General features: G+C 32.6%; 1 protein-coding gene across 1 annotated transcript; it reads left to right on the forward strand.

The window, feature by feature from the left end:
• The first annotated feature begins 12692 nt into the window (after positions 1 to 12692).
• LOC105116430 (GDSL-like Lipase/Acylhydrolase superfamily protein) lies at positions 12693 to 15334 on the forward strand. The gene is made up of 5 exons (XM_011013789.1): positions 12693 to 13224; positions 13642 to 13772; positions 14013 to 14246; positions 14442 to 14694; positions 14814 to 15334. Exons 1-5 carry the CDS (start codon positions 12720 to 12722, stop codon positions 15032 to 15034), a joined length of 1344 nt encoding a protein of 447 aa, XP_011012091.1. The 5' UTR covers positions 12693 to 12719; the 3' UTR covers positions 15035 to 15334.
• Positions 15335 to 18920: the final 3586 nt, after the last annotated feature.

Consider the following 18920-nt stretch of genomic DNA (forward strand, 5'->3'; position numbering starts at 1 on the left):
ATACTGTTCGGTAATCGGGTCATATCTGGAGCTATAGATCTCAGATTTAGGTCTACTTTATATGGATGAAAGGTAAGACATAGGCCTACAACTTTCATATGGAGCCCAAGATCTAAAAAGGTCATTTTCAAGTCCAAATTGTTACAATAACAAAGAAGCCTGAATCTGTCCTCCAGCCCGAGCACTGTTCAGTATTTTGGCCATATCTAGAGTTCTAGAAGTCCAAATGAGCTGAATGTTTTACACAAGAAAGCTGAGACAATTGCCTACAACTTTCATGTTTTCAAGTGGCTCCAATTTTGACGTTATCAATGACGTTTTGGGTAGACAAGAGAAGATAAGGATTGTCACCAAGTCAAGAGTTGGCTACCCACTTATCAATTAGTCATCAAATCAATAGTTCCCAATTTTGGCCTATAAAAGGAGGCATTTGCCATGCATTTAGGCATCTTGGTTTCCAGATCAAGATCATGCTCTTCCTTTCTCTCTTTGTATTTTTTGTAATGTTTATGCTTTGCTTTCATTAATATCAAGTTTATACCTTTCATTTCCTTAGTTAAACTTAGTTAACTTTTATGTTCTTATTTTGTTTATCTATTTTGCTTTCTTTCATTATGTCTAGCTAAGTTAATTATGTCAAGGTGAAAAGGTTACACTAATGGTGTAAGAATAAGTATAATGTAAACTTAATATGGACTTTAATGTTTGATACTAACATGTTTTATATTTGTTATCTTGTTCACTCTTTAATACTTTACTTGTTAAATGACTAATCTTGATTTATGTTGTATAACACTTGGTACAACAAATGCTTGGCACGTTCATAGCCCATACTGTATGGTATAATCAACACCTGAGCTATGAAAGGAACTTGATTTGTTGTTAACATAAGTTATAATCATGAATGCTTGACGAGATTTACAAGTAGTAGCATTAATTGAATAAGATGACTAATGTAATCATGTTAACAATATATAATCTGATTGGAACCTCCTTTGTGTGTGGTTTCCAATTCAATAATAAGAGTTTATACTATACTTGTTTGATATACCATTAGTGGAACCTCTAACCTTGACATTTGTTATTATCATTGTTTAATTGTTACATTAATATTCCATCTCAAAATTCTCATCTTCTTCTTCTTCTTCTCCTTCTTTTTCTTTATTATTATTATTATTATTACTACTATTATTATTAGTATTACTACTACTACTACTACTACTATTATTATTATTATTATTATTATTATTATTGTTGTTGTTGTTGTTGTTGTTGTTATTGTTGTTGTTGTTGTTGTTGTTGTCGTTATTATTGTTGTTGTTGTTATTATTATTGTTATTTTTAATTTGTACAATTAACCTCCCTATGGTTCGACCCCGGTCTTGCCGGGTTATTTATTACTTCGACACTCCTGCACTTGGGAGAAGACATCAATCTTTTAGTTGTGTCAAGTTTTTGGCGCCGTTGCCGGGGAGGTAAGTTCTTGTATAAATTATAGTTTTTATTTTATTTTCACTTTTCACTTTTCTTGTATATAACTTTGTCTCTTTTGTTTTGTTTCTCCTTATTTTTTTTTCTTCCTTCTTCTTTTGTTTTTTTCTTTATTTTATTATATTCCTACACGTGCATGAGATTGCGGTGACATACATCAAGTGGTAGACTTTGTAGGGTATCCTCATCATTTTCAGAAAATATGGCCGAAGAAGATAATCAATTACTTCATAATGAAAATAACCGTGCTAGAACACTTAGAGATCACATGAATCCCACAAGAACAAGTGCACAATCATGCATAGTTTTCCCTCCTGATGCATCTTATTTCAATTTTAAGCTAGGCATTATTCAACTTTTACCTTCTTTTCATGGCTTAGATTTAGAAAATCCATACTTGCATTTAAGGGAATTTGAGGAGGTTTATAACATATATAATGATTCAAATTATAGCATGAACACCATCAGATTAAAGCTTTTTTCTTTTTCATTAAAAGATAAAGCTAAAACATGGCTACAAAATTTAAGACTAGGATCCATTTGTGCTTGGGATGAAATGGAACGACAGTTTTTAAAGAAGTTTTTTTCATCTCACAGAACAAACTCTTTTAAAAGACAAATCACCACTTTCACTCAAAAACCAGGAGAAACATTTTACCGATGTTGGGATAGGTATCGAGACTTGCTTAGTACGTGCCCCCATCATGGTTTTGAAACATGGAGATTGGTTTCACATTTTTATGAAGGGTTAACACCTAGAGATAGGCAAATGGTTGAATTGATGTGCAATGGAACTTTTGAAGATAAAGACCCTGATGAAGCAATGAAGTACTTAGACTTGTTAGCTGAAAATGCTCAAAATTGGGACACCACGGGTACTTATGAGGCACCGAGTAAAACTCAACCTCATACATCTAGTGGAGGTATGTACAACCTTAGGGAAGATCATGACCTTCAAGCCAAGTTTGCATCTTTAGCTAGAAAAGTCGAGGCACTAGAATTGAAAACGAGTGGTAAATTAAAATCTGTTGAAACATTGTGTGTCAAATATGTGAAATAAATGAACACTCGACCAATAATTGTTCAACCTTGCCTTCTTTTAAGGAATGTCTCCATGAATAAACCCATGCTTTAAACAGTTTCCAAAGGCCCAATTATAACCCATACTCGCAAACATACAACCCTGGTTGTAGAAATCACCTAAATTTCAGTTGGAAGAGTGATAATGCACAAACTTCACCACCACAGTTTCAAGCACACCATAATTTCCAAAATTTTTATGGATATACACCTTCTTATGCTCCACCTTTTAGAAGTAATTTTGAGGAAACTTTGTATGCATTCATTGAAAAGCAAAAGACAATCAACACTCAACTTACTCAAAGCATAACAGATTTTAAAGACACTCTTGCAAAATTCACATTTGCTCTCAGTTTTCAAGAGTAAGGTAAGTTTCCATCTCAACCACAGCAAAATCTCAAGGGGCAATACGATATAAATGCTAGTCCTAGAAGTCAACACATGGATCAAGTCAAATCAGTCATCACTTTTTGTAGTGGTAAGGTTATTCAAAAACCAATTCTTGAACATTATGAGAAAGATGATGAGTCAATCTCTAAGGGTAAGGAAGGGGTTGAATCTAAACATTGCAAAGAAAAGACTGATTCCCCTTCAGCACTTCCATTTTCTCATGCCATGACCAATCAGGAAGAAATCGAGGATGAAAAAGGCACCGAAAATGTTGATGCAGATCTTTTATCAAAAGTGACAACAGATTCGACACCCAACATCACAACTATCAATGATTACTTTCCTGATAAATCCTTACTTTCTCTTAGTTCAATGCCTTGGTTTGCTAAAAATATCAATTTTCTTGCTTCAGGATTTTTGCCAGCTCACTGGAGTACCGAAGATAAAAGAAAATTTTTGAGCAATGTGCAAAATTTCTATTGGGATGACCCCTACTTATTCAATTATTATCCTGATCAAATATTTCAAAAATGCATTCTTGACAATGAGGTAAGTAATTTCATTAAATTTTGTCACTCTAAGGCACGTGAGGATCATTTCTCGTCAAAAAAGAGGATTATAAAAATCTTACAGAGTGGATTTTACTGGCCCACCATATTCAAGGAGTCACATGCATTCCGCAAAAACTGTGAAAATTGTCAAAAGGTGGGATTTATTTCAAAACACAGAGTCTTTAGATAATCTTCTATTTACTCTTAAGTCTCATCATAGTCTAGATAAACATCGTGCAATTCATGATTTATGACCAATATTCTATAAGGAATATGCTCGACATAGTCTTGGGAATCTAACTAAAAAAGAACCTGTGTGCTAGTTTTTAAGAAAACTAGATGGGAAGCCTATCCCCGACCCATAGAGGGCGTTTAAGCCATTCTTGGATGTAAAATCAAGGGAAGATGTGAGCCACAATCACAACTACCCATACATACACATTTTTTTAAAATAAATAAATAAAGTGTGTGTGTGTGAGAGAGAGAGAGAGAGACTCCAGCTGGCCTACATATAGGTGGTATGATTACCTTTTTAATTTCTCATCTATAAAATCTTCTCTTCCTTCATTTCATTTCTACTCAACCCATACATTCAACAACTACAGAAGTGTGGTCAAGTTTCTCAGGTCATCATATAAGAAATATTTGTCTTTTTGGTGGATCTAGTCCTGGGAAAGAAAAGGAGTTTTTAGAATCAGCAAATCATCTTGGTCAAGTGTTAGCTGAGAGAAAGATTCATTTAGTGTATGGGGGAGGCAATCTTGGGTTAATGGGAGGTGTGTCAATAGCTGCATTTTTAGGAGGTAGTCAAGTTTTGGGGGTCATCCCCGAAGCTTTAGCATAAGGGGATATCATTGGAAAAACAATTGGAGAGGAACTTCAAGTCTCCACAATGTCGACTCAAATGAATGCAATGTTTAACCATGCTGATGCCTTCATTTCTTTACCAGGTGGTCTAGGTACATTGGAAGAGATCTTTCATATTTCCTCTTGGACTCAACTGCACATTCACCATAAACTCATAGGTTTGTTAAATGTTAATGGTTATTATGATAAGTTGTTGTCTTTTCTTGATCATGCTGTGGAACAGGAATTTCTAACATCTTTTGTATAACAAATCATAATCTCTGCTGCTACTACTGAACAATTGATTGACCAACTACAATCTTTCATTCCTGTAATTGATCCTTCCATGAGTCGCATAAATTGGTCAACTGAGAAAAGCTGTAAAAACTTAGATTGGATTTGAGCCTTCATTTGTGAATCTTTGTGTCTTTTGGTTTTATTATTGTGTTTTGTGGTTACTTTTATTTGTTTTCGTGTGTTTTAGGTTTGTTAGTGTTCGTTATTTCAGGTGATATCTTCTATACTCTATTTTTCTACCTTTAAACATTAAGGACAATGTTTCATTTTGGTTGGGGGGAGAGGGTAGTAGTTGATAAAAAAAAATTGTTTTTCATTTCATAGAGCATGTGCATAATTGTTGTTACTAGGATGGCAGAGTAAAGGAGCTCTTTTGTTAAAGTGACTCTTGAGACGTATCTTAGTAACCATTCTTAACAAGGTTTATTATAATACTTCTTGAAATATTCAGGTTTACAAACTCTCACATTGTTATCACTCAATTCTGCTCATATACTTATTTAACATGTATTTTTAAACCTTAATTTACACATACACACTTTAACATATGATTGTGGGTTGCATATTGGATTATTACATTATTTATATTCTTTTGTTAAAGGTAACAATTAAGGGAAAGGGATTGTATATAATTAAAAAAAAGAAAAAAAGAAAAAAAATGTAGATAAGTTTGGTTTCATAGCCTCCCTAACCTAAGCAATTAAGCCCGAAGGGGTGTTTTAACACCTAATACCCTAAAGTCAATTGACTTGGGAGCTATTGGCCTAACGCTTGTTACATAGGTTGAGGAGAAAAGCTTAAGGGAATCAAACATTGCACTATCTACATATCAGTATCTGCGACCTGAGTTATTAAGCTCGTAGGGGTGTCTTAACACCTAATGCCTTAAGACTTACTGGTCTGGGAGTCATTAGCTGAACGCTTGTCACATGGGTTAAAGATGCATGGTGTTTTTAAATTATATGTATATATATTTAGAAAAAAAAAAGAAAAAAAAAAGAAGAAGACAAAAATAATAATCCCAACCCAAGGAAGTTAACCTTAAACATTAGAATAAAAATTTTGTTTTCTTCCAAGAAAAGCTTCATAATTATGTGTTGATACATTGAGCATAAAAGAAAGGTTTATGAATATGTTATTAAGAGGTATTGAGCAGGTATATAAATTTAACGAGCGTTTGTTTATATGGATAGATTAATGGAAGTTAAATGATGAATACCTTGCTTTGTGGAATTTGCAAATTGTTTTTCTATTTTAACGTTTTGATTACTAGGGACTAGTAATAAGCTGGTTGGGGGGTGTGATTAGTACAGAGTTACTAAGCTTGTAAGGGTGTCTCAACACCTAATGCCTTAAGACCAATTGGTTTGGGAGTTTGATTAGTACTTAAAAGTGCATTTTTATCATGGTTTTATATCATCATTTTGCACTTTAAGTATCAATAACTCCATAACTAAAGCATGTTTTATAATAATATATCTAATAATATAAGATACCTTTAATTTGTGGTAAATGTTCATTTTAAATGCAGGCCTATCACATAAATGAAAGGATTGATTGATGACTTTAAGAACTTAAATTGCAAGGGCTAAGAGATGACTAAAATTAGAAAAGAGATGTCGGTGCAATCCAAACCAGAACACTAATCGGTAATTGGGTCATATCTAGAGCTATAGATCTCATATTTAGGTCTAATTTATATGGATGGAAAGGTAAGACACAGGCCTACAACTTTCATATAGAGCCCAAGATCTAAAAAGGTCATTTTCAAGTCCAAATTGTAGCAACAACAAAGAAGCCTGAATCTGTCCTCCAGCCCGAGCACTATTCAGTATTTTGGCCATATATGGAGTTCTAAAAGTCCAAATGAGCAAAATGTTTTACACAAGAAAGCTGAGACAATTGCCTACAACTTTCATGTTTTCAAGTGGCTCTAATTTTGACGTTATCAATGACATTTTGGGTAGACAAGAGAAGATAAAGATTGTCACCAAGTCAAGAGTTGGCCACCCACTCATCAATTAGTCATCAAATCAATAGTTCCTAATTTTGGCCTATAAAAGGAGGCATTTGCCATGCATTTAGGCATCTTGGTCTCCAGATCAAGATCATGCTCTTGCTTTCCTTCTTTGTATTTTTTGTAATGTTTATGCTTTGCTTTCATTAATATGAAGTTTATGCCTTTCATTTCCTTTCCTTTACTTAGTTAACTTTTATATTATTTATGTTCTTATTTTGTTTATCTATTTTTCTTTCTTTCATTATGTCTAGCTAAGTTTATTATGTCAAGGTGAAAAAGTTACACTAATGGTGTAAGAATAAGTATAGTGTAAACTTAATATGGACTTTAATGCTTGATACTAACATGTTTTATATTTGTTATCTTGTTCACTCTTTAATACTTTGCTTGTTAAATGACTAATCTTGATTTATGTTGTATAACACTTGGTACAACAAATGCTTGGCACTTTCATATCTCATACTGTATGGTATAACCGACACCTGAGCTATGAAAGGAACTTGATTTGTTGTTAACATAAGTTATAATCATGAATGCTTGACGAGATTTACAAGTACTAGCATTAATTGAATAAGATGACTAATGTAATCATGTTAACAATCTATAATCTGATTGGAACCTCCTTTGTGTGTGGTTTCCAATTGACTAATAAGAGTTTATACTATACTTGTTTGACATACCATTAGTGGATCCTCTAACCTTGAAATTTATTGTTATCGTTGTTAAATCTTTACGTTAATATTCCATCTCAAAGGTCTCATTATCATCATCTTCTTCTTCTTTTTCTTTATTATTACTACTACTACTACTACTACTACTATTAGTATTATTATTATTATTATTATCATTATTATTATTATTATTATTATTGTTATAATTACTATTATTATTGTTGTTGTTGTTATTGTTATTGTTGTTTATTGTTATTGTTGTTGTATTATTGTTATTTATAATTTGTACAATTAACCTCCCTGTGGTTTAACCCTGGTCTTGCCGGGTTATTTATTACTTTGACACTCCTGCACTTGGAAGAAGACAACAATCTTTTCATCGTGTCAGAGTCCTTAGCCGAAAGCTCATTACATGGGTTAAAGATGCCTTGTGTTTTAAGTTACATGAATATATATATTTTAAAAAAAAATCTCAACCCAAGGAAGTTAACCTTAAACATTAGAATAAGAATTTTGTTTTCTTCCAAGTAAAGACCCATAACTATGTGTTAATATATTGAGTACAAAAGAAAGGTTTATTAATATCTTGTTTAAGAGGTATTAAGCAGATATATAAATTTAATGAGAGTTTGTTTATCTGGATAGATTAATGAAATTTGAATGATAAATACCTCGCTTTGTGGAATTTGCAAATTATTTTTCTATTTTAACGCTTTGATTACTAGAGACTAGTAATAAGCTGGTTAGGGGGTGTGATTAGTACTTAAAAGTGAATTTTTTATCGAGATTTTATATCATTATTTTGCACTTGAAGTATCAATAACTTTTTAATTAAAGCATGTTTTATAATAACATATCTAATAATATAAGATACATTTAATTTATGGTAAATATTTATTTTAAATGCAGGCCTATCACATAAATGAAATGATTGATTTATGAATTTAAGAACTAAAATTGAAAGTACAAAAAGATGGCCAAACTTACAAAAGAGATATTGGTGTAGTCCAAACCAGAACACTATTCAGTAATTGGGTCATATCTGGAGTTGTAGATCTCAGATTTAGGTCTGCTTTATATGAATGGAAAGGCAAGATATTGACTTACAACTTTCATATGGAGCCCAAGCTTAAAAAGGCCATTCTTAAGCCCAAATTGTTGCAACAACAAAGAAGTCTGAATCTGTCCTCCAGCCCGAGCACTGTTTAGTGTTTGGCCCATATCTGGAGTTCTAGAAGCTCAAATGACCTCAATGTTTTATACAAGAAAGCTGAGAAAATTTCCTATAATTTTCATGTTTTGAAGTGGTTCTAATTTTGACATTATCAATGACGATTTGAGTAGGCAAGAGAAGATAAGGATTGCCACCAAGTCAAGAGTTGGCACCCACTTATCAATTAGTCATCAAATCAATAGTTCCTAATTTTGGCCTATAAAAGGAGGCATTTGCCATGCATTTAGGCATCTTAGTTTCCAGATCAAGATCATACTCTTGTTTTCTCTCTTTGTATTTTTTGTAATGTTTATGCTTTGCTTTCATTAATATCATGTTTATGCCTTTGATTTCCTTTCATTTACTTAGTTTACTTTTATCTTATTTATGTTCTTATTTTGTTTATTTATTTTCCTTTCTTTCATTATGTTTAGTTAAGTTTATTATGTCAAGGTGAAAAGGTTACACTAATGGTGTAAGAATAAGTATAATGTAAACTCAATATGGACTTTAATGTTTGATACTAATATGTTTTATATTTGTTATCTTATTCACTCTTTAATACTTTGTTTGTTAAATGACTAATCTAGATTTATGTTATATAACACTTGGTGTATCAAATGCTTGTCACTTTTATAACCCATATTGTATGGTATAATCGACACTTGAGCTATGAAAGGAACTTGATTCATTGTTAACATAAGTTATAATCATGAATGTCTAACGAGATTTATAAGTATTAGCATTAATCGAATAAGATGACTAATGTAATCATGTTAACAATATATAATCTGATTGGAACCTCCTTTGTATCTGGTTTCCACTTGAATAATAAGAGTTTATACTATACTTGTTTGACATACCATTAGTGGATCCTCTAACTGTGACATTTATTGTTATCATTGTTTAATCCTTACATTAATATTTCATCTCAAAGTTCTCATCTTCTTTTGCTTATTCTCCTTCTTTTTCTTTATTATTATTATTATTACTACTACTACTACTACTACTACTACTACTATTGCTACTAATATTATTGTTGTTACTGTTGTTGTTGTTGTTTATAATTATTGTTTATAATTTGTACAATTAACCTCCCTATGGTTTGACCCCGGTCTTGTCGAGTTATTTATTACTTCGACACTCCTGCACTTAGGAGAAGACATCAATCTTTTAGTCGTGTCAGAAATAGTTCCCTTCACCTTTGGAATACATCAACGGACATAGACCATCGGTGTGATGTTTCATGAACAGTGTTTAGGGGAGGGGAACAATTACCTTCGCCTCTAGAATACACTGATAAACACAAATTATTGGTATTTTCATTAGTGTAATGTTCTATAAACAATGTCTAGGGGAGGGGAATAGTACCCTTCACACATTCCTTGATTCAACTGAAAAGTAAGGATGCACATTGTTAAAGTGTTTCTATGTTTCACCATCGGAAGGGTGCACCATCATTCCATCCATTGCATTATGTGATTGGTGTCATGTCATGAGTTCAGCAATTTTTGGTGAAATAAATAACCTATATAGTCTAGATTTTATTGAGAAGTATCTAAGTTTTTAATGTATGAAAAAAATCTTTTTCCTGTTAGTTCTAGGTTTATAATGAGAATGTCAACATATCTTGATTTGGTTAGCTTAACATTTTTAAGTTAGTACAACTAGGAAAAGTTTAGACACATGTCAATTTTCTGGCATCCTAGATCGAGGAGTTTCATCATGGACTTAGCAATATAAGAGTTTTCTTTTAGCCTGTTCCTTTTAGGCAAAATACTTCTCACCCATTTGATAATTCTGTCATAACTAGCTTCATTCAACCTATAATCCGATTTAATGGTAAACACCTATGCAACGATTGATAATTTACTGAGATTTGTGCAACCATCCTATAATAATTCGTTAGAATCTTTCAAAAGATCAAAAACCTAATCGTGTTTGTATTAGGTTCTTCATTTATGATTGGGCATTGACCAACATTACTCTGATTCATTCTCATCACATCCATAACCATAGTTCTATAAGGATTGTTGTTGTCATCTATAATTTCATGCATATTGCTAGCACTAGAAGTTGATCGAATCATTCTTTCTACCATGGTCTTATGAGGAACAAATAATTCTCTATATACATACCAACATAGATATTCTTTCATGAACCTTTTTTGTAGAAGATGCATCATTATAATATCTGGATCGAGAAACTTTTTATTTTTACACATCTTATATGGACACCTAATACCGCTATTTTGGATGAATCTTGATACATCTATGAATGATTGTCCATCACTTTTATCAAATCTATATCAAATAATGATGACAAGTATTAATTAATTACCTTAACTAAATAAATTTGAAAAAATATTGGTTTATCTCAAGATTATTAAACCTACTTTAATAATTATTTTAATTAATTATCAATTATCTACGTAGATACAAATTTGTAAACATTTACAAAAATTACAACCCGGCAATAAAATTAACAAAATATAAAATGGACCCATTAAACAAGCTATTATTTATTTTATCACAACACACCTTGGTCAATAATTTTATAAGTTTCAACAATTTATGAACAAATATAATTTTATAAAATTTAAAACAAATCATAACATGTATAGAATCATAAATCCATACAACAAGTTTATTTTAAAAAAATAATAAAACAAGTAAACATTCAAACAAATACATATACTACAAAAATATTCAATAAAAAAATTAACATTTTAAAATTATATTCAAATTAAAAAAAAATGATAGATTTGCTTACTTAAGATGGAAAATCCATAATAAAATTTCAATCAGAACATAAATGTTATCAAGTAAAGTGTTGTTGTGACTAAAAAATTATGGAAATATGAGTTGTGTTGAGATGAATAGGGATGTTAGGGAGGGGGGGTGGGGCTATTTTGTTGCAAAGATTTTTTAAGGAAGAAGTAGAAATTAGGAGGGGGCAAAGGAGGGTTCAACATTAAGTTATATATTAACTATTACTGATGAATTTACTGACATAATTATTTCTTCAATGACTTTGTTGACAATTCTATTGGTATAAACGACATGTCATTTTATAGTTTGCCTGTTTGAATCCTAATGTAATTTTGTTAATAATAATGTTTGTAAAAACTTACACATCATTGAATTGTTTAGATTTTTTTATTCCTTCATTCCAATTGAGATTCTCTTGATATATATCAACAATATATTTTTATTAGTAAATATTGATGAAATTAACAATGAAAAAAATTTGATTGGTAAAAATTACTATAATATACTAATAGAAATAATTCATCAATGTTCTTCAAGATTTTTTTAGTAGAGAGCATAACAACACCTAATAAAGACAAATACAAAAAATATGTAAAATATAAAGATAATTGAAACCAAATCACCACATGGTTGTTTAAAATAAACTCAGTATATCCAAAACCAACTCTTAAATTTAAGCTACGAAGTCGTATATGTTATTCTCAAATCTTATTTTACAAAATTATTAGCCAGAGAGAGATACAAGAGAAACGAGACCTGAAAACTAATTTTCAGCTGTCTTTAAACGTTGAGTGCTGAGACTTGATCAACGAATAGACTTCTGGCTACCTTCCTTCCCATGTAGGTACCAGATAGGACCCATCCATTTAACAGTAATAGCCGACATGGTTTCGAAATTTGACTCCATGTACACATCTGATAGTTACACGCCGCGCATGCATCCATGGATAATCAAAATTGAAGCAGAGCAAAACACTGACCGATACTGTACTGCACATTTAGCTACTGATATCTACAAAGTATAGAGGGGATTGAATTAAAATTGTTGTTAGTGTTACTATTATTCAAGAGATTGAAGACAGGTTTGATCGTCAGATAGACTGATGGGATTCTAATTAATTTCTGATCCAGCCTTGTGAACGCAGTTACAGACAAAATCCCAAGCTAGTCCAAAGCCATCAGCAAGAACAGTGTATATGCGTGATGCATGGTAAACCGAAGTAAATTAGGCATCAAGGACCAACACATGGTAAACTGAAGTAAATTAGGCATCAAATACCAACACATAGGGGAAGTTTTTACAAAATAAAATATGAACTCACGCACATAACTCATTTCCTTTAAGTGAACTACTAGTGGATTTGAAATAAAACAGCGTAGTGGTCTTTTATGATAACAACATTTATAATTGAAAATTGGTGGAGTTGCCTTTACGTACTCTCAAGTTCCCACGCAGCATCCCTTTTCATATCTTATTTTCACACTAAGAAGAAAAGGAAAAAAAAAAAAAAAACAAAGATAGACCCGCAATCCTTTCATCTCATCGTAATAATATCTAGCTACAGCAATACCAAGAGATCGTTCCAAGACATTTATGTATCTATATATACACTCTTGGGAAGCGTGCTTTTGTTCATAGCTAGGAAAATGGGCAACAAGTCATTTCTTCCTAGTTTCTTGGTTAGTTTTGCCCTTATCTTGAGCCTCAAATTCGCCAACGCTCAAATGGTGCCAGCCATTTTTGTTTTTGGTGACTCCCTGGTAGATGTGGGCAACAACAATTACCTCCCAGTGTCGGTTGCCAAAGCAGATTTCCCTCACAACGGCATCGATTTTCCTACGGAGAAAGCTACAGGAAGGTTTAGTAATGGGAAGAACGCAGCGGATTTCCTCGGTGAGTTCCATGCATGCATGTATATTATAAATAATTAAAAAGATGTTCTAATTAACAAATCTTTACTATATAATGCTATATATATACCAGATTATAAATACACAGTATACCGAAGTAGAATCCCAATTAATCTAGCTAACATCATTCTTTCCAATATGTTTAAGCTCAATCCATCTCATGCGTCTCTTCTGAGTGCCTGTCTTAATTAGCTTTGGACAAAGTGAAACGCTTCGCGCGCATGTACATATATACACACAACTTTTTATTGCATGTTATAGTTCGCACAGCGAGCCTTATGTACCGTACGTACTAGTTCAACCAAAGCAACCCGTAGATCGAGTTGCTCTCTTGATTAAACAGTAGTTCCCTGCTTTCTGGGTTCGTTGTCTTATTTAATTATATATATAAATTGTGCAGCTCAGAAAGTGGGCTTACCTACTTCACCGCCATACCTATCCGTCTCGCGAAAGAATACCTCCTCCTTTATGACCGGTGTCAGCTTCGCTTCTGGTGGTGCGGGAATCTTTAATGGCACAGATCGAACTTTGGTAAACTAAAACATAACCTGATCCATGATCTTCTGTTTGGAATAATTAATTCCTTTTACAAGCTCTTTACTTTTTCAAATTATGGAACTGTCTTTGACCGTTTGTAAAATGGACTTTAGAGCCCATTGAAAAAAATTCCTGAGATTTTTCTTCTTCGTGCAAGCCAAAACATACATGGTGGTTGCTTTCAGCTTTATGTTTTTATTAATATTCTTTCTTCTTTCCAATTTACTCAATTAGGGCCAAGCTATACCACTCAGTAAACAAGTTGGCAACTATGAATCAGTATACGGCAATCTGATCCAACGGCTGGGATTGTCTGGCGCACAGAAGCGCCTGTCTAAATCACTCTTTGTCATTGTCATTGGTAGCAATGATATTTTCGATTACTCAGGTTCGTCTGATCTCCAAAAGAAAAGCACCCCACAACAATACGTGGATTCGATGGTTCTTACACTCAAAGGCCTGCTTAAGGTATTTGGCCTGATTCCGCTGTTTACTGGTCTGATTTACAGATCTCTCTATTCTAACGCTAAGCTGGATAAAGTTCTTCCTGTCAAGATTTGGTCCATTAAACACAATCCCTTTTGCTTAATTACTCTATCGTTCTTGGGAGTAGCTTGTCTCCGCAGCTTTAATTACTAATTGACTCCATCACTTGCTGAGCAGAGATTGTACACTTCTGGTGCCCGTAAATTTGTATTTGCTGGTATTGGGCCACTTGGCTGCATTCCATCACAAAGGATTAAGAACCATACAGATCATGGATGCAACGAGGGCAGTAATCTCATGGCTGTTACGTACAATAAAGGGCTAAACTCGATATTGCAGGAATTGAAATCAACTCTCAATGCCATATCCTATTCCTATTTCGACACCTACGCCTTGATGCACAATATCATTCAAAACCCAGCAACCTATGGTACGTAACAAGCATGCATGCTTCATGAGCTGGTTAGCATGGCATTAACAATTATAGTCTCAATCATCCTAACTATGCAAGCAAATTAGCTAATTAATTATTGCTCGTCATGGTGTCAGGGTTTACCGAGGTTGAAGCTGCTTGTTGTGGGCGTGGGAAATTGAACGCCCAGATTCCATGTCTGCCCATTGCAAAATATTGCTCCAATAGGAGAGATCATGTTTTCTGGGATTTGTATCATCCTACAGAGACTACTGCCGGCATTCTTGTTGATGCTATTTTCAATGGACCACTACAATATACATTCCCCATGAATGTGAGGCAGCTTGTGACAGTTTAAGTATAGCAACAATACACGCCTGAAATATGTGTTTGGAGAATTTTACCTTTGTCGAGGGCTGTACCAAAAGAAACAGAACATGTGTAATTGTATTAGCAGCTGTAGCTATCAGTTTGAGAAATAGAGCACTGATGATGGGAATTGAAAGTTGAATGATATGACGAGTGATTATCATTCAACAAGAGAAAAGGCTTTCGTGAAATCTGAGAGAGAAGAATAAAGCAGTTTAGAAGATTACACTTACAATTAATTATGTATTACTCGTGCCAGCCCAGATAACTATCAACTGAATTCGAACAACTATAAAAACTATCTGTCTGTCATCACAACATTTGTCGACAATCTTTTATTCCTATCATTATACGTAAAGCCTAACCAACGCCTTCAATTCTTTTCTCAATCATCATCATCGGCGGCCAAAATGTTACCCTGTGTCCTCGTGTTACTGAATTGATTCCCTTGACAAACACTTGTATCAGTACTCTCTAGTTGAGAAATCTATTCCTCAAGCTTAAAATCAGGTTATGTGCAAATCAAATGCATATTCCCAAGCGGCATGATCAGCTGGTGAGCTGTGAGACCGATGAATAAGAAGCTTTGTGGCCTCCAAATTTCTCCTTTTAACCATTTTCATGTACAAGATCGCTATAGGGTATGGTAAAATCACCACCAGTTCTAGTAGGCCATGGAATTTGACCATGAACAGGTTTTAATTGAGAAATATGAAAAGTTGGATGCGCATGACAACTTGCAGGGAGATCAAAACCTGACAATAGCCTAGAGCTCCTAACTGAAATTCTCATGTTTGTTCGTTTTTTTCTCGGCTAAGTATTTTTATTGAGAAATATTCAATAATTAAATTAATATACATTAATACTCCATGATACTCGGGAACTATGTTACTTAAAAAAAAAAATCAATTCAAATAAATTTACAACAAATAAATAAATCAACTAAAAACAATTTTCACCTAACCTAAAATACATATTCTGAAAATCATAATCTAGCAACAAATAAAATAATTTAATTGAAATTGAACAACAAAATTTTAAAAAAAAATCCAAAAAAATTAATTTCATATGGAAAAACAAATCCTATAACAATATTCATACAATTATTTAGAACAAAAAAAATTTAAAACACACACACATATTATCCAAAAAAACACAAAAAAGAATTCACTGTAATTTACCGACAAAAATATTCTGTTAATATTTATGTTTGTATTTGTTAATTTTATGGTAGTGTTATATTAAAATAACCTCAGATCCTAAATTAGACGTTTTGTCATCCTAAAATGAGATTCATTTAACATTCAATATAAAATTTACATGAAAACAAATAGGAAAATTAAAATTTACACGGCACAGTAAATTTACAAATTACAAATGAGTTAAGATACCAAAAGAATCTTTGTTATCATATTCATGATAAAGACAAGCATGGTGCAATACATGCATGAGGTTAGAATGGTTTAAAGATAAGTGAGAGAATAGCAATGCCAACATGAGTTGAATGGTGTTTAAGGCAACATAACAAAGTGAGAACGGGTGGCTCTTAATAAGGCAAGTTAGACCATTAGGAGTAGGCAAGCTCTAGCTCAAGCAATCCAACCTTGGGTAGTATAAAATGCATATGTTTGGGCAAGGAAGATCACCTCTATTTTTAGAACTAATGCTACTGAAAAAATAATAAGGATAACAACTAGTATAAAAAAATGAATAATTGACGGAACTTTAAGTTGCCTATGTGGCTCTCTCGGGAGACGTAATAGATGTCTTTACCCAAGGCCTCACAGTTATGGGCATCAACACATTGAAGTGAGATGCCGGTGAAGTCAAAGGCGATAATAAAATGTCAAGAGAGAAAAAATTATTGCCCTAACTAACTATCCATATCGTAAATAAGATGCCTGTAATGGCCATTTTACAAAATTTGACAAATGGCAAAAAATTCGAGAATTGAACGACTCAAAAAGCTCCAATAGTCTTTAAAAAGCAAATGACAATGTTTTGTTTTTTGTTGTTTTTTTTTAGTTCCATATGTTTTTACCAAGTTGGCAATCTACGCTTAAGATGCCAACATAACGGTTTTGTTATCTTTGAATCTTTTCCTTTCATCAATGAGATCACACTTTTTTTATACATTTTCTTATTTACCTATTTTTTTCTTTTATTATTTTACAAAAAAAATGCACTTACACCTTCTGCTTTTCAAGAAATTTAAAAGTGGATCATCCACGAAATCACTAGCACATAACGCTATATTTACACCTTTTGCTTTTTAGGAAATCTGAAAGTGAATTATCCACGAAATCACTAGCACATAACATTAAGAATAAACAACCAAATTTTGATAAGTATATAGTTGCAATAGTAGAAAATAAATAGGAAAAGGATGTTGTGGAAGAATTCACTAGGTTAGTGGAACAGTTGGAAAAAAATCAAAGATCGGCAAGAGAAGAGCTGGAAACAGTCAATGTCGGTACAAAAGAAGATAAAAAAGAGTTAAATATAGGGGTTTTGATCACTTCTAGTGAAAAAGAGGATTTGATCGCATTACTATGAGAGTATATCAACATGTTTGCTTGGTCTTACACATATAAGATACTGATATTGTAGTGCATAAGATACCATTTAAAGAAAGGTATATGCCTATGAAGCAAAAACCATGGAGGACCTGCCCAAACATGGTACTCAAGGTAAAAAATGAGATAATGAGGTAGTGAGATGTTGGGTTTCTAGAAGTAGTTAGATAGCCATAATGAGTGTCTAATATAATAATAGTTCCTAAAAGAACTAAAATATTAGAGTATATGTAGGATTTAAACAAAGCAAGCCCGAAGGATAATTTCTTGTTGCCTCACATTGATATTCTAGTTGAAAATGTTACATAAAACTTGACATACTCCTTTATGAATGGTTTCTCCGAGTATAACCATTAAGATGGTCAAATAAGATAAATGGAAAACAACTTTTATTACACTATGGGAAACCTTTTGTTATAAAGTAATATCATTCGGATTGAAAAATGTTGAGGCCACTTATCAAAGGGTGATAGAGACTTATTCTGTAATATGATGCATAAAGAGATTAAAGTATATGTAGATGACATAATTGTCAAGTCTATATAGAAAGAAGACCTTTGTCAGAATCTGAAAAGCTGTTTGAAATGTTCAGAAAGTATTATCTAAAGTTAAACCTTGTAAAGTGCTCATTTGGGGTAAAATCTAGAAAGTTACTTAATTTTATGGTAAGTAATCAAGGTATTGAAATAGACCTTGATAATGTAAAGGCAATTCAGGATATGTTGACTTCTAAAATTGGAAAAAAAAAATCAGAGGATTATTGGGTTGTTTAAATTACATTGCTTAATTTATCTCCCAAATAACATTGACTTATGAACCAATCTTCTGGCTCCTTTAAAAGAAGATCCCAAAGTGTGGAATGAAAATTACCAAAGGGCCTTTGATAAAATCAAAAGATATCTATAAAATCCATCTTTATTAGTTCCCTCGGTACTTAACAAACCATTGATTTTGTACCTAACAACAACTGAGAAAGCAATGGGATGTGTACTTGGGCAATATAATGAGTCTGGTATAAAGGAAATGGTAGTATACTATCTGAGTAAAGAATTTACAAAATGCAAATCCAGGTATACCTTAGTAGAGAAGCTTTGTTACACATTTGTATAGGTCACTAAATGACTTTGGTAGTACATGTTGTATTACACCACATGGTTAATTTCAAAGTTAGATCCTCTTATATACATATTTGAAAAACCTTAATAATTAAGTAGAATAGTAAGATGGTAAGTACTGCTGATGAATATAACATAATATACATAACAAAAAAAACCGTGAATAAAAGCGTCATTGCTGACC

Source organism: Populus euphratica, unplaced genomic scaffold (genome assembly GCF_000495115.2).
Source record: "Populus euphratica unplaced genomic scaffold, PopEup_1.0 scaffold944.1, whole genome shotgun sequence".
Lineage (NCBI taxonomy): Eukaryota > Viridiplantae > Streptophyta > Magnoliopsida > Malpighiales > Salicaceae > Populus > Populus euphratica.

Bases quoted from the DNA above. Each gene is read 5' to 3' on its own strand.
- LOC105116430 (XM_011013789.1), top strand. From the start codon at position 12,720: ATGATAACAACATTTATAATTGAAAATTGGTGGAGTTGCCTTTACGTA. The intron at 13,225-13,641 runs GTGAGTTCCATG...TAAATTGTGCAG, and splicing joins GAACGCAGCGGATTTCCTCG to CTCAGAAAGTGGGCTTACCT. The intron at 14,695-14,813 runs GTACGTAACAAG...TCATGGTGTCAG, and splicing joins TCAAAACCCAGCAACCTATG to GGTTTACCGAGGTTGAAGCT.